The sequence below is a fragment of the Verticillium nonalfalfae genome (assembly GCF_003724135.2).
Source record: "Verticillium nonalfalfae strain VnAa140/NRRL 66861 chromosome Unknown scaffold_68, whole genome shotgun sequence".
Lineage (NCBI taxonomy): Eukaryota > Fungi > Ascomycota > Sordariomycetes > Glomerellales > Plectosphaerellaceae > Verticillium > Verticillium nonalfalfae.
In genome coordinates, this window is record NW_021167293.1 from 18,956 (window position 1) to 34,539 (window position 15,584).

The 15,584-nt window shown below is 60.1% G+C and overlaps 8 protein-coding genes across 8 annotated transcripts; 3 read left to right on the plus strand and 5 right to left on the minus strand.

Moving 5' to 3' along the window:
* Positions 1-1,314: 1,314 nt before the first annotated feature.
* On the minus strand, positions 1,315-2,227 carry D7B24_007941 (uncharacterized protein; the record flags this gene model as incomplete). The annotated part of the gene is made up of 2 exons (XM_028642042.1): positions 1,315-1,370; positions 1,435-2,227. 2 exons carry the CDS (start codon positions 2,225-2,227, stop codon positions 1,315-1,317), a joined length of 849 nt encoding a protein of 282 aa, XP_028494007.1.
* Positions 2,228-3,350: 1,123 nt separating this feature from the next.
* Positions 3,351-3,719, minus strand: D7B24_007942 (uncharacterized protein; the record flags this gene model as incomplete). The annotated part of the gene is made up of 1 exon (XM_028642043.1): positions 3,351-3,719. One exon carries the CDS (start codon positions 3,717-3,719, stop codon positions 3,351-3,353), a length of 369 nt encoding a protein of 122 aa, XP_028494008.1.
* Positions 3,720-4,607: 888 nt separating this feature from the next.
* D7B24_007943 (uncharacterized protein) lies at positions 4,608-6,158 on the plus strand (the record flags this gene model as incomplete). Its single annotated transcript, XM_028642044.1, has 4 exons — positions 4,608-4,624; positions 4,715-4,838; positions 4,934-5,024; positions 5,122-6,158. 4 exons carry the CDS (start codon positions 4,608-4,610, stop codon positions 6,156-6,158), a joined length of 1,269 nt encoding a protein of 422 aa, XP_028494009.1.
* A 402-nt stretch (positions 6,159-6,560) lies between these two features.
* Positions 6,561-7,439, minus strand: D7B24_007944 (uncharacterized protein; the record flags this gene model as incomplete). The annotated part of the gene is made up of 1 exon (XM_028642045.1): positions 6,561-7,439. One exon carries the CDS (start codon positions 7,437-7,439, stop codon positions 6,561-6,563), a length of 879 nt encoding a protein of 292 aa, XP_028494010.1.
* A 2,018-nt stretch (positions 7,440-9,457) lies between these two features.
* Positions 9,458-10,136, plus strand: D7B24_007945 (uncharacterized protein; the record flags this gene model as incomplete). The annotated part of the gene is made up of 2 exons (XM_028642046.1): positions 9,458-9,688; positions 9,759-10,136. The coding sequence occupies 2 exons, from the start codon at positions 9,458-9,460 to the stop codon at positions 10,134-10,136; spliced, it is 609 nt and encodes a 202-aa protein (XP_028494011.1).
* A 262-nt stretch (positions 10,137-10,398) lies between these two features.
* Positions 10,399-10,836, minus strand: D7B24_007946 (uncharacterized protein; the record flags this gene model as incomplete). The annotated part of the gene is made up of 1 exon (XM_028642047.1): positions 10,399-10,836. The coding sequence occupies one exon, from the start codon at positions 10,834-10,836 to the stop codon at positions 10,399-10,401; it is 438 nt and encodes a 145-aa protein (XP_028494012.1).
* A 975-nt stretch (positions 10,837-11,811) lies between these two features.
* On the plus strand, positions 11,812-13,709 carry D7B24_007947 (uncharacterized protein; the record flags this gene model as incomplete). The annotated part of the gene is made up of 4 exons (XM_028642048.1): positions 11,812-12,070; positions 12,143-12,226; positions 12,299-12,749; positions 12,821-13,709. 4 exons carry the CDS (start codon positions 11,812-11,814, stop codon positions 13,707-13,709), a joined length of 1,683 nt encoding a protein of 560 aa, XP_028494013.1.
* Positions 13,710-13,863: 154 nt separating this feature from the next.
* On the minus strand, positions 13,864-14,703 carry D7B24_007948 (uncharacterized protein; the record flags this gene model as incomplete). Its single annotated transcript, XM_028642049.1, has 1 exon — positions 13,864-14,703. One exon carries the CDS (start codon positions 14,701-14,703, stop codon positions 13,864-13,866), a length of 840 nt encoding a protein of 279 aa, XP_028494014.1.
* Between the last annotated feature and the right edge of the window lie 881 nt (positions 14,704-15,584).

Genomic DNA, 15,584 nt, shown 5'->3' on the forward strand with positions numbered 1-15,584 from the left:
TCCCTGCTGCTTCGCCGAAGCGGTCCAAGATGCTCTCTGGCCCCAAAGGCGTGACTCGGACACGACGCCCCAAGACGGCCAAGAACTGCCAGGAACTGGTTCGAAGAAACGTGGGCGTGGGATTCCTTGTGGGGTAGATGCAGGTGTCGAGGTCAAGGCGCAGGCTGTTTGCAGTTGCAGAGCCGCGTCTCTCGGAGGCCTTGGGCGCGCCTTGCGAGTCTTGGGCGTCTTGGTACATGTACACCAAACACCCACCAGAGAAGGGTCCTTGGTACTTGGTTGGGGCGCCTTAAGAGGCTCAAGTAAGGTTTGGCGACATGCGCACACGCCCGAGGGCAATCCGACCACCCACATGGCCACATGAGCCTCGCACACAGAAGCCCCCCCTTGCTACGTAGAGGAGCCTTCGGTACGAGAGGCATGCACATGAACCCCCTGCACGTCTGTCACCCCGCCCGTGTCGGATCTGGCTGCTCCTGTCATGCGTCCGAGCGGCCACTGACAGACGAGCACCTCCCTCAGACCGTCACAGGCCGCCGATGATGCACAGTTTGCATTGACGCTGCCACTTGTGCTGGGCCCGGAGCTTGGGGACATCCGGGCAGCTTTCTGACAAGACGAACGTGACAGTGTCTTGGCTTGGCCAGGCTGGTGTCGCTTCGGCCAGGCTGGTGTCACCTCGGCCAGGCTGGTGTCGCCTTACGCGCACGTCTGTCAGCTCTTTCGTCAGATGGGATGGCAGATATGGTGACGGCGGATTGGGACGGCCTTGGGACGGCCTTGAGACCGTGCATGTCTCTGGTGGGCCTGCTTCTCAGGGCAGAGGGCCATGCCTGGTTTCATTCACGATGCATCTGGCGGCAGGCCATGTTGTCTAAGAAATCTGGTGTCTGGTATCTGATGGCACGCAATGGCATCTCGATATGTATGGTAGGTGCATGGCGTACACCCTACATCGTCCTCTGCGAATGACCAAAGCGCGCAACTGCACAGTCCGACGTCGAAGGGTTCGCTGGCCGAGTCGAGTCGCCAAGGATCCAAATTTCAGCGCCAGTGCTTGGACAAACGAACGACAGCACCCAACACAGAAAGCGCCGCAGGCGAGGACTGATATCATAGGAATTATTTTATTGAACATGGATGTCTGTCTCGCTCAGGCTGGCAAGCCAGAAATCCCCTCCATCACATACCGCTCGGCGCGAGGCCCGGACTTCCCTGCCAAGGGAAAGAAAGCCCAGTGCCCTCCTTCGCGCAAGCTTTTCCAGGTCTTGAAACCCCTCCAACGGTGTTCCTTTTTGGTACCCTTTTACTCTTCTACGCCTTGCTGACGAGCAGCTTCTCTTGGCGCTTGAAGATGCCTCCACGTCCTCCTGGTCACGAGGTTAGCAAAAGGTGAAACATGTGACGCTTGCTTGCATTGTGCGCCCAACGTACCAAAGAGCTGGTTCTGCTGCAGCAGTCCCACAATGTCGACCTGGGTGATGAAGCCCGCCGACTGGATCTGCGCAATCTGCTGCAGCTGGAGCAGCAGCTGGAGCTCCTGGCCGATGCCAACGTTGGCGAGGCCGTTGAGGTTGAGGATGCCGCCGAGACCCATGGCCTGTGTCAGCTGGACAATGGCCTGCGTGAGCGCCGCCTGCTGGCCCTTCTTGTCGCCGCGTCCCTGCCCGCCGCCGCCGAGGATCTCGTCGATGATGTTGTTGCCGTTGTTCTTGTTCTTCTTACCGCCGCGGCCTCCCTGGCCGTCCTCTCCATCATTGTTGTTGTTGTTGTTATCGTCATTGTCATCGTTGTTGTTGTCGTCGTTGTTCTGTCCGTCCTGGCCTTCAGCCGGGGGTGCCGTCTCCTGGGCGGCCTCCTCGGTGGTGGTGCTGGACTCGGCCAGGCTCTCCGACGCGGCAGCGTCACCCTCGGCAGGTGCCTCACCCTCGGCGGGCGGGGCCGTCACCTCGGGAGCAGCCTCTTCGACGGGAGCGGCCTCTTCGGCAGGCGGCGAAGCGGCGCCCTCCTCGGCGCCGGCCTCGTCCTGGCCTTCCTCGACGGCGGGGGCCTCGCCCTCGCCGGCCTGACCGGCAGCAGGGGGTGCGGCGGCCTCCCCGGCGGCGGGCGGCGCGGCACCGGCCTGCTGGATGGCGATGGAAAAGTCGGCGCGGGCGTCGATGGGGCGGGGGATGCTGAGTGCTGACGCCAGGCCAGTGGCGACGAGAACGATGGTCCAGGACTTCATGGTGGGTGGTTGAAATGAGTGGAGCTGGGACATGTCAGGCTCTGTGTGAATATCGCGGACCTGGGGGGTTATAGTCACATACCTTTGGCTTGGTCTGATTTGAAGGAGTGGATGGTTTGAGTAAAGAAAACAAAAAAATGGAGGTAGAGGGAGAGACGGAAAAAGAGCACAGCTGTCACGGTTAGCAAGTTTGTCTTTTCCCACACTGTTGTCTTTGGGAGTCAAGAAAAACAAAACGAACCTCTGGTGTGATGGAAGAGAAAGAAGTTGAAGAGAGAGACACAGTCCTGCAGTTGTAGAAGGAGAAGAGAGCATGGAAAGTGAGGCAGACCACGGTCTTATATACCTACATCTCGTATTCATTACACTATTTTCGTCACACTGCTAGACTTGACAAAAACCAAACTGCCGTACTCTTGAGCCTGGCTACCTAGGCACGCAACCCGTTCGCGCAGCATCCCCCGCCCTTCCGCCCTCGAGAGGCCCTGGTTCGGTCATCGACCGGGTATCGCCAACGCGACTCCAAGGAAGGCTTGGGCTGCCGGTTTCATCAGGAGGATCGTTTCGCCTGCTTGCCTGTTGGCAAGGGCGTCGGCAAAGTAGCAGAACAAGCTGCCCAGGCCCATGCCATGCCAAGATCCCGCAGAGGAACAGCCATCGGCAAGCTCCGCCACCTGCCAGCATCAGATGGCATGTCTTCGACGAAGGGGCTCAGTCGTGTCCCTTTTTGCCGATGGTCGGGGCGTTGTTGACGGGACGATCGACGATATGCTTAACTGGATGACCCCTGACGCCCCTCCCCCTGTCGCCCCATACAGGGGGCACTCCGACGTGTCATCGACCACGATCGTCCGGAATGGCAAGAAGAGAAACTTGGGCTCGCCAGGGGGGGTTTTTGAAACGTGTTCCACTGTCCCGTGGGCAATTGGACGCATGCCGTGACATGATGGTGGAAGGGGACGAAGGGGGGGAAAATAAACGAGGGGCGTGGGCGATTGGGATGGCACTTTGTGACGGCAGCTCGATTTTCAGACGACAGGAGCCACACTTTTTCTTGCTTTCATCTTGAGTGCACCTTTTGCCATTTGCCATTTGCCGATTTTGTTTTTATTTTTATTTTTGTTCAATTTGTCCTGTCGTCGACCTTCTTCTCTGCGTGAAAGCCTAGCCACTCGCCCAGCATGCCCCCTGGCCTGGGCACGGGACACTCTCGACTCGCCCTGTCGTCCTTGGAGCAGCTCACGGCGGCGGCGGCGTCGGGGGTCTGGTCAAAGTGGACGATGCCGTCCTTGATCTCGGGCGGATTGTCGCGGCGACGGCGCCGCCTCCTCTTGCCGTCCTCGCCGACGACGACCTCGCCATCGGCGTAGGCGACGCGTGGTGCCGGACACGGCAGGATGTGAGGTAGGCCGACGACGAAGAAGCTGGCAACGACGGTGGTGGCGAAGAGGGAGGAGGTCATTCGTGACCTGGGATGCAGGTGTGGTGGCATGATGTGTGTGTGTGTGTGTGTGTGTGTGTGTGTCTATGTCGTGTGGATAGATGTGTCGTCGTGGTGGCGTGTCGGGAGTCGAGTGTAGGAGGGACTTGTCTCGCCGTCGCTGGCGAGGTCAATGAAACGTTCTCTGCGATGCCAATGGATCAATCGATGGCGCCTCACCTATGGCCGCGGCATGCCAGCCAGAGTGAGGGGTGGATGGGGCGTCGGGAGGGTATGGCGAGGCTGTTGAAGACACGGGTTGCCGGCGTCGAGGAAAGACCGAAGCAGCCAAATTTGTCGTGCGACGATGCATGGACGACAACCGGCTTTGGGCGATGCGTGATGTTCACTGGCTCCGTGGCTGCTGTAAAAGTGGAGTCACAAGTCATCGCATCAATGCAGCGCCCGATTGGCTGTGGTTGGGGGCATAGGTACGTACCTCGGAGTTTGACTGTACATGTATGTATGTGCGAGGCTCCGACGTGCGCTTGCTTTAGACGTGCGCTTGTTTTGGGACCTGCGCTTGCTCCGGGCGCCTGCTGGGACCTGCGCCGCACAGCATCCCCCAGTGCGCTCCAGGGCTCGCGCTGCGCTAAATGCCCTGTGGCCTCGCTGGCGTCGGTCATGAAGGCTGACCGAGCCATCTTGGGCCTTTCCCGGCTGCTCCATCCCAGCCAGCTACTCTCCGATTTTTTGGCGAACACGCGACAAACGACGGATATTCCTGCCAAACCCCCCATCAATAGCTTCTATCGCACGTCGCCATCTGGCTTGGTAGCACGACAGCAACATAGCCAGCCCTGCTGCAGACTTTCCACACATTCTTCGCCCGTCAACCGTTTCTCGACCTACCCAGATTGACATCATCGCCAAACCGAGGCTCTCCAGCCCCTCCCCACCATGAGCGACCTTGACCGGTACGCATGCTTCTTTGCCCTTTTTCCGGCTCTCCACGGCCGGCGCTGTCGCATCACAACCCGCTGACCGCTGACCGAGTGCACTTGCAGGGCCATCGCGCAACTGCGCGCGTGTCGGCCGATCCCCGAGGCCGAGGTCCGCCAGCTCTGCCACAAGGCGCGCGAGCTCCTGATCGAAGAGGGCAACGTCGTCACCGTCACGGCGCCTGTTACGGTACGCACAGCGGGAGCCTGTGGGCGCTTTCCCCCCCCCCCCTGTTTTTCTTGTGTGCTTCTTGACGAGGGGACCTTTTTTCCTAATCCTCCCAGATCTGCGGAGACATCCACGGCCAGTTCCACGACCTGATGGAGCTCTTCCGCGTCGGCGGCGACGTGCCCGACACGAATTATCTCTTCATGGGTCAGTCCCCTACACTGCTGCTCTGCTCAGTACTGCTGCTCTGCTCAGCACTGCTGCTCTGCGTAGCACTCTACTTGCCAAACGCTGACACGCCCAGGCGACTTTGTCGACCGCGGCTTCTACTCTCTCGAATCCTTCCTCCTCCTCCTCTGCCTCAAGGTCCGCTACCCCGACCGAATGACGCTGATCCGGGGCAACCACGAGTCCCGACAAATAACAACAGTCTACGGCTTTTACGACGAGTGCATGCGAAAATACGGCTCCGCCAACGTCTGGCGCTACTGCTGTGACGTCTTTGACTACCTCGCGCTCGGCGCCATCGTCCTCGGCACCTCCCAGCAGCTCTCGCCGAGCCCTGGACAGAAGCCCATCGACGAACAGATCGAGATCGAGGTGTGCGACCAGACGGGCAACCTCATCAGTAGGTTCCACAGGGTGACAGGCCGCCTGCCGACGCCCGAGCGAGAGCCCGACCCCAACGCCCCCCAGGCCGGCGACAAGACGGGGCCCCCCGGCAGCGGCGCCTCGGGGAGCAGCGGCGGCAGCGTCGGCAACCCCAGCGGCGCCGTCCTCTGCGTCCACGGCGGTCTCAGCCCCCTCGTCGACAGCGTCGATAAGATCCGCCTGCTCGACAGGAAACAGGAGGTGCCCCACGAGGGCGCCATGTGCGACCTGCTGTGGTCCGACCCCGACGACATTGACGGCTGGGGTCTCTCGCCCCGCGGTGCCGGTTTCCTGTTCGGCGCTGATATTGTCAAAGTCTTCAACCACCGCAATGACATTTCCCTCATTGCCCGCGCCCACCAGCTCGTCATGGAAGGCTTCAAGGAGATGTTCGACTCGAGCATCGTCACCGTCTGGTCCGCCCCCAACTACTGCTACCGCTGCGGCAACGTCGCCGCCCTCCTCGAGCTGTGCGAGGACCAGTCCGGCGCCGGCTTCTTCGCCCGCAGCAACGGCGACGTCAACCGCAGCACCGGCGGTGCCGCCGCGCCAGGCGCCAAGAGCGCCATGCAGGATCTCGAGGCCATGCCGAGGAACGGCCCGGCGCGGCGGTATCGCGTCTTTCAGGCCGCACCCCAGGATTCGCGCGGTATGCCCGCGAAGAAGCCGGTCGCGGACTACTTTTTGTAAAACTAAAACAAACACGTTCGACTCGGGTTTCGGGCCTCCTGTCACGAGGTTCTGGATGCTGTGTCTTCTTCTTCTCCTATGTCACTCGTCCTTTTTTTTTCTTTTTTTTCAAAGCATCGGAGTTGGGTCGGGTTGCCACACGGCGCCGCGAGGGAAACGGAAAGCCCTGTGATGACACTCAGGCAGTCTGGATCACGGGGATCGGGCTTACATCTCGCAGCGAAACAAGCTCTGGCTGACGGATAGAAAGAAGCTTTTTTCTACATGAACGCTATGAATACAATCCGCGTTGCCATCGTTTGTTGTCTGCATGTCATCTACACAGGCGTCCCATCTACACAGGCGTCCATCTACACAGGCGAAAACGAGTCTCTAACCCCCCTCTCACAAGCACTCTAGAGCCTAGACAACCCAAACCTCCGTCTCTCCGTCCATCACCTTCCGCGGCGCCCAGTTCACCGCGTGGAAATACCGACACTCAAGACGCGCCGCACGGTCCAGCTGCCGCAGCCACTTGACAAACGCCCGCGCATAGCTGTCATGGATGAAGATGCGCCCGCACCGCGCCGCGACCTCGCGCCGGTACGCCGGCGGATCAGCCACGAACCTGCGCAGCCCGGCGGCGTACTTTTTCGTGTTCTTCGTATTGAACAGCTTGCGCTGCTGCGCTTGGGCCTCCTGGAGCCGCGCTTGCACGTCGCGCTCCGCCGCCGCCGCCTGCGCCGGCGTCAGGTCCGTGACGCGCGCGTCGACGCCGTCGAGGTCGAGGTGGTCGAGCCGCTTGATGATGTAGCCGAGCGCGCTGTACCGCCCGGCGTCGCCCGGCGGCAAGGCGCTCATGCGCGCCGCGAGGCTGACGAGGTTGAGCATGCCGGCCGCCAGCTCCGCCGTGTCCCTGTCGTCGGGCGCGTATTCCTTCTTGATGTGCGCCTCGCGGACCGCGCGCGGCGTCGGGAGCACGGGGCTCTTTTGCTCGTTGGCCGCGTCGCGCCGCTCCTGTTCGGCCCTGCGTCGCTGTTCGGCGGGCGTGAGGTCGGCGGGCGCCTCGGGCGCCGGGGACGCGGCGCGTGGCTCGACCAGGGGTGCTGTTTCCGCGGCGAGCTGGTCGGGCTCTGAGAGAGGTGGTGGGTTTGGTTTCGACGATGACGACGACGACGAGCTTTTGAGTCTTTTGGAGTCAGAACGAGGCGTGTCTTCCCTGATGTCGTCCTCGAAGCGGACCTTTCGCTTTTGGGAAACGGCCTTTTTGACCACACCACCATCGTCTTTCCTCCCGGCCATGATAGTTGAGCTGAGGTGTGACGGATGTGACAATCCAATACATAGGTATGCAAAATTCTCTGGCAAGTGGCGTCTCCTATAGAGTCAATTGACTTGTGCCTGCTCGTCGAGTCTTCAGATCTTGGGGATCAGGTGTCTGCCGTCAGAGTCCCTGCTCCTAGATATGAGTGAATTGGATTCACGGATATGCTTTGTTCACTGCGGGCAGCAAACCTGTCCGCCGCGCATCGCATGAGCGAGCTTGGGCCCGGACTGGTCCTGTTCACCTCCGCAGTCGGGCCCTCGTGCCTCGGGCATCGAGCGAGGATCAAAGTCTGATGGTATATGACAAAGAACAGTAGTCTATAGGGCTGTCTGTACTCTGGCTGTGAAATGAAGAATTCGGCCGCGAACAATGAAATACGTGTTCTCGGCGTCTAATGTGGCTTCTTGCGTAAGTCTCCTTTGTTTGTCCTTCGCCAGGAATGGCCACGGGATTTTCACGCCCTATGAACATGAAGGCGCCAGTGGTGGAATTAAATGTCGGATTCTTTGTTCTTCGGGCATGTTCACAGCAGAGAGACCATGTAGTGGCAGCCCATTGTATTTTGTATGTTGAACGCCGAGCAGCAACTTGAAAGGTTTGGATAACTTTATTTGTTTCACGCGTGCGGCCTCCTTGCTCCTGGTCACCAGCTGCCCAGCCAGTGGCTCATAGCCTTGACATGGTACTCATCCAGCATGACCCTTTCGAGCTCGGCCTTCCTCACCAGCAGCACTTGAGCCTGCTCAACCCCCATCGAAGCCTGGAAACGACCTCTGGCCGTGCGAAACCTACGCCGGCAGGCCTCCAGTTTGATCTCTGCCGTCCTTCGCAGCTCTTTCTCGTGGCAGCAGAAGCACAGGTCTGGGATAACACCACCGTCCGGGATCGTTGCCGGGATCAGATAGATGCTGCCCTCTGTCATACGCCTGGTTGGTATCTTGTGCCGGCACTTGCGGTACACCAACCGATGGCGACAGAACGGGCACGAATCGTGCTCCTCGAACCAGGTTGACAAACACCCTGCGCACGCAAGATGACCGCAGGGCATGATGGCCGGCGTCCTGTTGTCGTTGTCTGTTTGACCTGTCGAATGAGCGCCGTCGCCTTCAGGTGAGAGCCTCAAAGCAGATACTTTGCAAATGGTACAGACTAAATCTGGGGGTCCGTCAACGAGGAATGTGATTTTGGGACAGGGCACAAAGGACTTGTCAGGTGTACCGGCGCGGTCGGGCCTGAGCCATGCGCTTATCCGCGGCAGCCATGATGTGAGAAACGACTTGTGTTCTTGCTCTGGAATATAAGCCTCGTCTATGTCGCTGTCTTGTCTTGCTTCCTCTCGAGTCCTTCTCCTTGATGTGAGGTAGCGCTGTTGGGCTTTCTCCAGCTTGGTGAGGATCATTGTGAGTAGAGAATGGGGGGGGGGCTTGTTCTGGTAGCTTTGGCTTTTTGAATATGGTGCATTACGGTTATTGCTAGTCCATTTCAGTAATCGTTCCTGATTGTGTTGACGGCGATGAGACATGATATGGTCGAGGCCATCTCTGCACAGCCATGTTGATCCTTGACTAGAGTTCAGACATGCCGCTTGCTTTCACCCTACAGGAGACACAACCACCGTAGGTGCAGACATTCTACTTTGGGGCCCCTCACAGTATTCTTCTGAGGTGCTCGGAAGAAATGAACGCTGTCGGTGAGAATCATCAATAAAGGCTTTTTGTCGCTCCGGCCACGCCACTTCCTTGGCGGCACCATCACTTGAGATGGGTTCTTTATGTGATGCATCTACAGTTTTTAAAAGAATAGGCCTTCCACCAAGCGCCTGTTACAAAGGAAGATGCTCTAGCCTTGGGGCGCCCGCACGAGCACTGGCCGGCGAAAAGCATGAAGATGCGATGGGACCCCTCGCAGGCCGGCCCCTCATCAGGTGTATCAACAATCCGTCTCTTCCACTACTGCACCCAGAGTACTCCTGAACCACGGTGTCGCACTCACCATGAAGTACTGGGTCGCTGCTAGCCTGCTATGCGCAGGGGTCGCCGCCAAGACTATCGAGATCAACGTCGCCAGCATCCCGCTCTCCTTCTTGCCCGATCAGATCGCCGCCGACGTCGGCGACGTGCTCGAGTTTCACTTCTACCCGCAAAACCACAGCGTTGTGGCGGGCGAATACGGCGCGCCCTGTTCTCCTCTCGACGACGGCGGGTTCTTCTCGGGGTTCGTGCCTGTTGCGTCTGGCGAGGAGGCAAGTCGATCGAGCAACGCCTTCCCGATGCACACGCTGACCCGTACGATAGGAGGAGGTCTTCACGGTCCTTGTCAACGACACAGAGCCCATCTTCTTCTACTGCAGCCAGGGGCAGCACTGTGCCATGGGCATGGTGGGGGTGGTGAACCCGACGATCAACCAGACACTCTTGGTGTATACCCAGAGCGCCGTGGGGCGGAACTCGTCTTCACCCGCCGAGGCGTTTGGGGGCGAGCTCGGGACGGCTTCGTCTGCGAATGACACGGCTGGCAACGGCTCCGGGGAGGCAATCCCCTCGGGCGGGGCAGAATCGACTGGTGGGAGTGCGCGTGAGGGCAGCAACAGCTTGGCCAGCTCAGTGCACTTCTCTAGGATGAGTGTTCTTGGGTCTCTCGGGGTGGCGTTGCTCTTGGCGGGCAGCGTCTAACGTGTCTTCTCCTGAGAGGACTCTGCAGTGGTCCCTTCACTTATGAAAAGCTGCGTCACAGTGTGGCAGATGGACAGCGGAAGGAAAGCATCATGTCTCTCATATCATCTGGACGTATTCGTGCGTGATGATACCATGTGTGATGATTCGAAATTATGCCTCCATCTTCTTATTGAGGCCCTCATGAAACATCCGAGCCTGGCCGAACCTGACCATTATCCTGCCTCCACCACTTCGACAACCCATAGAGGCCCGTTCCATACTAGAGTAGAGCTGAGAAGCGACTGGCTTGAATCGACAGAGCGAGGGGCGCATTCACGGCCCAGGATTCCACGACGTGGTCTTCGCGAAAAGTGGCGAGTATGAGATACCAAAAGCACGCGCATAGCAAGTCCAGACAGGCCATTTGGGGTCCGAATGGGCTGTGGTAGCATAATTTGGCGTAGCAGATGGCGGCGATGCCGAAAAGCACGGTCCAGTCGCCATGGTCAGCCTCCCCTGTTGACATGGAGTCGAGGACGGCAGGGCGCATCATGATGACCATGCTGGCAAGAAATATCTGGACCAGCCGAACGATGCCGATGATGGCGCATGGCCGGGCAGCGCCAGAGTGGTGGTGATGGACACTTTGGCGGGTCGACACGATCCTGGTGTTCTCAAAGGGCTGCTGCATGTTGAGTAATGTATTCGTGTCTGGCATGTGTGGTGGGTTATGTCTGGGAAGTATGATTTCTCGAATATCTTGTTGGGGAGTACTTGTCATTGACTACGACTCTGAAATACGTGATATAGTGGTGTAGTATTTATAGTGACATAGTTTTAGCTATCTGCCTCATGTGTCGAACTCTGGCACTGCATCACTGACGCCTCAGGCAGGGTTGTCGTCAGCTTCGCCGTCAGGCCAAGGTGACGGGGATTTCGTGGTGTGATGCGGGGGCGGGGGAGTGAAGTGGTGATGCCACTGGTGAACGGATATGCCAGCAGTGAATGGGAGGGGACTGGAATGGTGCTGGAGGGGATTGCCTTGATGCGCATGACACGAAGTTCGAGAGTCATTCAAGCACATACTGTTCTAAACCCTATCGCCTGCTGTCAGTTGCGTCGATGATTGGAGGTGTTTGTGTGAATTGGACAATGATACTGCTGGAGAGCAGGACTGGGATTCAAGACATCGCTAAATAAAGATGATCGATAGTATAGCAAAGAGAAAGTCAAGCTGCATGGAAAGCCCAGGTCAGAGGATCTAACTCCCTTTCGCCTCACTGTTGATAGTATCACGACAGCTCAGGTTTGCGGGGAGCGTCTCGCTGCCCCTCCAACTCGGCTTACCTAAGGCAACCTAAGACTAAGGTATATCGGCATGGTTCGGCATTCGGACAGCGGGTGCTCACGTCACTTGGCGGGCGCTGACCCTGACCTGACCCTGACCCTGACCCAGACCCTGACGAAGACTGGTGTTCGCGTGCCCCGTCGGTGCCAGAACATGCGTCCGATCGTATCGACCCGGCCACGACCGAAATTCTCGCCCTCCATTGGTTTCAGGTTGCATCACGCTTTCTGCAAACGTCTCATGAACAGCCGCGACAGCATAGCCGCGACAGCATAGCCCTTCTCGTTTGCTTTGATTCCGCCTCGGAGCAGTTGCTTCGACGTTTGCATGTTATAGACCGCGACGATGCGCCCTTGCGCCGCCTCTGCCCCGCTTCGCAGCCTTCGACTCAACGCGCCTGGTCGCATCGTGTTGCCGAGGCAGGGTCGAGGTCGCACGCTATGCACGACGTGCCTCTGTCGACCGAGCCACACGTCTGAAGCGCGAGCGACGACGAGCCAGGGGCATGTCGCTGCACCGCGCCTGCACCCGGCGCCCCGATCCTCTCGAGAGCACGTGGTGAAGAGATGGGCCTCGACGGTCGCGGCGGCGAATACCAAGAATGGTAAGGGCGACGCCAGCAGAGCAGCACAGAGGCGAAACCCCGTGGCAGACCGAGCCAGCTGACATGGCGCAGTGCGAAACCACAATCGAGGGCCGTTGCAAGAGTACGACCACCGCGTCGAGACTGGCGCCCTACGAAACGACGAGCATCAGAGGGGTGAGCAAGGTCCAGCAGCACCAGCTGCCAAGACTGTCGCCATGGCCGCAGCTGACTGATCCCGTGTCCCAGGCATCATCGAGAGCCTGCAGCATCTCCACGACGAACTGGCAAACTACGCGGCGCCGGCCGTCGAACACCCCGACCTCGCGTCCCTCACGCCCTCCAAGTCCCTCTTCGGGTCCCTCTTCGGCGGAGGCAAGCCGGGCAGGGCCACGATCGGCGCGATCCCCAGCAACCTGCCTCGCGGGCTCTACCTCTACGGCGATGTCGGCAGCGGCAAGACCATGCTGATGGACCTCTTCTACGACACGCTGCCGCCGTCGGTCAAGTCCAAGACGCGCATTCACTTTCACAACTTCATGCAGGACATCCACAAGCGGCTCCACACGATGAAGCTCGAGCACGGCAACGACGTCGACGCCGTGCCCTTCATCGCCGCCGACATTGCCGAGCAGGGCAACGTGCTCTGCTTCGACGAGTTCCAGTGCACTGACGTCGCCGACGCCATGATCCTGCGACGGTGAGAGAGAACAACGACGCCAGCCGGGGCCCTCCCTTTCTTTCTGCGTTCACTGACACGGTCCTCGACAGGCTCCTCGAATCGCTCATGTCGCACGGCGTCGTGCTCGTGACGACGTCCAACCGCCACCCCGACGAGCTCTACAAGAACGGCATCCAGCGCGAATCCTTCCTCCCGGCGATCCAGCTGTTGAAGAACCGGCTGCACGTCATCAACCTCGACTCGCCGACCGACTACCGCAAGATCCCGCGCCCGCCGTCGGGCGTGTACCACACGCCGCTCGACGCGCACGCGCAGTCGCACGCCGAAAAGTGGTTCCGCTTCCTCGGCGACCCGGCCGACGGCGGCGCGCCGCACGCCGAGACGCAGCACGTCTGGGGCCGCGCGATCCACGTGCCGCGCGTCAGCGGCACCTGCGCGTGGTTCACGTTTGACGAGCTCATCGGGCGGCCGACGTCGGCGGCCGACTTTCTCGAGCTCGTGCGCAACTACGACGCCTTCATCGTCACCGACGTGCCCGGCATGACGTACCGCCAGCGCGACCTCGCGCGCCGCCTCATCACCTTTCTCGACGCCGTCTACGAGTCGCACGCCAAGCTCGTGCTGACGACCGAGAAGCCGCTGACCGAGCTCTTCCTGTCGCGGGCCGAGATGGAGGAGTCGCTGCGCGCGCGGGGCGCCGAGACGAACCAGCAGCAGCAGCAGCAGCAGCCCGACACGGACGCCGCCGTGGGCCACCTGCTCGAGGACCTCGACCACAACATTGACCAGATCAAGGGGTCGAACCTGTTCTCCGGCGAGGAGGAGGCGTTTGCCTTTGCGCGCGCCCTCTCGCGGCTGAGCCACATGGGCAGCAAGGAGTGGGTGGAGCGGGGCATGGGGCTCGAGGCGCAGGGCGGCAAGAAGGACCGCGACGACTGGGCCAAGGTGCGCAGTCGCCAGATGGAGGACAGCATGTAGCATCGATACCCTGGGCGCTTGCTGTCGGCGGTACCACGATGGCAAGCTTTATTCACGCTCTATTTATATCCCCCCCCGTTTCCTATTTCATGTTGTTCAGAAAGCAGACGTAGAATTGCACATGCACACGATACGCCGAGCACGCCCTCAGTAGTCAGTAGAGGCCCGGCAGAATCACGTAGGGCACCTCCCTCTTGAACTGCGCCCACTGCGCCCCGTAGCGCCCGCTGCAGTACCGATCGAGCACCGGCACGGCGCGGCCCACAAAGTCGTACGACTGCAGCAGGCCCATGGCGAGGCCGCCGACCCAGCCCGACGCGGCCATGCAGTAGCCGGCGCGCCAGAGGGCGTAGCCGCCATAGTTGATGTGGCGCGCGAGGCGCCAGAGGCCCGTCTTCATGACCTTGCCCTCGTTGGCGGGGCGGTCCTTGAAGACCTTGCGCTGGTGCTCGGACACGGTCTCGAGGGTCATGCCGACGGCGAAGAGGGCGGCGCCGACGAGGACGGGCAGCGGCAGGCGGTCGACGGTGTCGCGGCCGGCGAGGACGCTCGTCGTCGAGGCGAGGAAGAGGAGCGCATTGAGCGAGTTGACGAGCGTGTTGTAGGCGCTGACGGGCACGGCGGCGCTGAGGGCGGGGAACTCCTCGTTGGACAGCGACACGAGCCAGTAGATCTGCTTGGCGGCGGCGGCGGCGGACATGGCGACGAGGAGGAGGTGTGGCGCCGGCAGGCGCAGGTTGTCGAGGGGGGCGAGGCCCGTGGCCAGGGCGAAGCCGGCGAGGGGTCGCGAGGCGATGCCGAGGCGCGCGAGCAGGGCGGGGCCCCAGCGGGCGCCGGCGAGGAGGTTGTACTGCAGGGGCACGTCGAGGGCGCGGAGGCCGATGAAGGTCAGCGTGCCGAGCTTGTTGGGACGCTTGACGCCGCGCTTGATGAGGTCGCGCGCGGGCTTGGCGTCTGGGCCGGCGCCCTCAGCCTCGTGTGTCGCGTCGGCCATGTTGTTGTTGCCTGTGCAGTGACAGTGAATGGGTGAAGAGACGAGGACAGAGGGGGACGAGGGATGCGTTCGGGGTCAGTCAAGTAGCCAGTCAGTCCGGTACCTAGGTAGCGTACGCCGGGTGTTGGGAATGGGGGAATGCCGACTGCGGGGTGGGGGACACCACGCGCGGCGTCGAGTGAAGTCATCGATCGCGGAGTCTGAGCATCATGGCGCTGGCCCGTCGGTGGTCCGTTGCAACGCAGCGGGACCTGCTGACATGGCCAAGAGACGCATGCCTCAACGCAGGTCTTTGTCTTGGAGCCAACGTTCCTCGTGGCTACTGTCGGAGCACTGTGCCTACAGCACACTCAATGCCTACCGCACACTCAATGTTCCATCTAGCCATGATTATCCCGCCATGACCGTCATGCAGCGCATCGTGTGCTGTGTGAAAACGCTCACTGTGGCCATATATGCCAGCTGACACTTGGCGCTCGATGCCGCGATGGACAAAGACTCTTGTATTGATGGTCTCCCTCAAGAGTAGGCGAGGCTAAGGTGAGGAGGGGTGGAGTGGAGAGAGAGAGAGAGATGCACAGCGAACTCTGGGCCTCATTCCGTCATAGGGGTCCTCGTGTGGTGGAGCTCGGCGAGCCGTTCTTCCGAAAACAAAGACTCGATCCATCATCGGCGTATGCTGTGCTCAATGGGAGTGAAAGACATGGATCAACGATGAGGAACGCGCCTGTTAATGGGAAAGAAATAGTGAGGAACATGGTTGGAGTAGATGGAATTTCGGCTACCTCACCTTAAGGTACATGACCTAAGGTACCTAGGTTAAGAGGTAGAGAGTAGAGAGTAGAGAGTAGAGAGTAGAGAGTAGAGAGTAGAGAGTAGAG